This window comes from Echinococcus granulosus (assembly GCF_000524195.1).
Source record: "Echinococcus granulosus chromosome Unknown EG_S00083, whole genome shotgun sequence".
NCBI classification, from domain to species: domain Eukaryota; kingdom Metazoa; phylum Platyhelminthes; class Cestoda; order Cyclophyllidea; family Taeniidae; genus Echinococcus; species Echinococcus granulosus.
Genome location: NW_020170463.1, coordinates 184,507 through 186,498, shown reverse-complemented (window position 1 = coordinate 186,498; position 1,992 = coordinate 184,507). Strand labels below are relative to the sequence as shown.

Genomic DNA, 1,992 nt, shown 5'->3' with positions numbered 1-1,992 from the left:
GGACTCGTTAAGACCCCACCACCACCACCGCCATCAGCTGAATGAGCTGGCTAACTCCCCTCCTATTCACCTTTTCCCTACTCAACGCCTTTCAAATCACAGTTCATGAGCGCTCGCACTGGCACACGTACACGCACACAAGCTGGCTTTTTAATTACAATTTTAAAGCCCGATGCCAGCACTCGAGGGAAAGGGTAGAGGGAAGGATGCACTAGAAAAGAACTCCCACATGAATTAGAACCTGACAGTTTGTGGAATCTCTTTTTCTTGCATTCTACAAATGCAATCGAACGGACTACTTCATTCAACAACATGCGCTCCTAATGCGAGAGAGAGAGGAAATGTGGGGCAGTGACGGCGCTGTTGCGGCGGAAGTGAAGGGGGTTGCCTCCTACACCTTTAAAGTACTTCTACAGTCTCTTCTCATATCCTACTGTTGTATTACAACAAAGTGGTCAAAATCCAGTACCTTTGATAATTTCCCCTCTCCTACAGTAAAAACTGTGACTACTAGAAGAGTAGTCTATTACTTTGGTGAGATTTTTTTGCATTTTTCGCCCCCTCTTTCCTTGCATTAGGGCCGTGTAATGGTGGCTGATAACATCTCCAGCATTATGTGGAAATTGTTCGGTGGACATGTGATTTGGCGGGTGAGTGTTTAACTGACAGCTACCATTCATGTGACCTGCCATCAAATTGCCATACAATAGATTTTATGGATAAGAGGAAAAAATTGTTGCCCATAAATATTGCCTCCACTAGACAATGTAAAATTAATGTAGTAGGGCTGAACAATCTCTTAAATTATGAAAGCGACCAGAGTTTGCGCCACCCATTAGTAACCACATTTGACGTTCAAGTCTAAACGGGACCCACTGTTTTTGCTAAGGAAGAAATAGCCGAATTACAGGTGAGTGTATTACATCTTTTTCTAGATACGCTCTTCGGTCACCCATTCCAGCCGGCGGGTAATACTTGGCAAGACTCTGCAAGGTACGGAAGCACCCCTACATCTTAAGTTTGCCTGCTTCACGCCGTACTATGACATTCTGGTGATCGCCTGATAGCTAGGTAAACATAAAAGGGATCAACACATCACCACCTTCACGAATGCGGGTTAACTCCTCCTCAGGTAGAGTCGATGGGTGCTGATACATTTTGAAGAACGGAACCCAATTGTAAAAAATTAATAAAGACGCGACCTAATAAACAAGATTTAGGACATTCTTTTAATTGAAGCCAAAGTGGTGTGTACTTGCGCCAGACATTTTTAACTCTCTCCCTTCTAGTTCACGAAGTGGGTCATTTTGTCTGATATTGGCATGGTCTGTCAAAAGGTGAACCAAAATTATCACCACTCACCGGATTGGGGATGTTCATATAGTCATACTGTTAACTGCAACATGTACAAGTTGTTTTTGCCTCTTGGATACAAGGGTGCATTTACTAAGTGACAGCCCCGACAAATGCATTAGTTTCTATCGTACAGCCACTTTGGTGAAGCAGAGTGATACAGAAAAATATTCCTACGATACACCTAGAGGAGTAAATATTCACTATCAAATGGAGGTTCTTAAAATACCTACTTGGTTGCTTTAACAGTTAGGGGTGTGTCATTACTTGCAAAGGGGGCACTTAAATAAAGTGAATAAGCTGGTTTTGTGTTCCTTCAGTACAGATGGACTGAGGGACTACTAACTTGGCCTGGAGGCTATACCGCTCAGCTAAAGAACAAACGCAGAGTCCTTAGTGCTTGCGTAACCAAAATGAAGTTCTAAATAACTGACATACTACATAGCTCCTCTCTTCTTTTCAGCGGTATCCCTCTGCGCTCCCCTTGGTCAACCTCCCACATTGATCACCGCAATGTTGTCAATGCTTAAAAAAAGGTCCGCCAGCCAGCCGTGCCAATCGTCATTGACTTCTCTTACCGATTCCACTGGGTCTGAACTTCCAGCCTTCATGGGAGCTGGATTCGGGAGAAGGATGTAA

At 43.7% G+C, this 1,992-nt stretch overlaps 1 protein-coding gene across 1 annotated transcript; it reads left to right on the top strand. All coding sequences in view use genetic code 11, as the record gives it.

Moving 5' to 3' along the window:
* Positions 1-341: 341 nt before the first annotated feature.
* Positions 342-1,992, top strand: EGR_07650 (hypothetical protein; the record flags this gene model as incomplete). Its single annotated transcript, XM_024496899.1, has 4 exons — positions 342-404; positions 579-650; positions 936-993; positions 1,817-1,992. The coding sequence occupies 4 exons, from the start codon at positions 342-344 to the stop codon at positions 1,990-1,992; spliced, it is 369 nt and encodes a 122-aa protein (XP_024348681.1).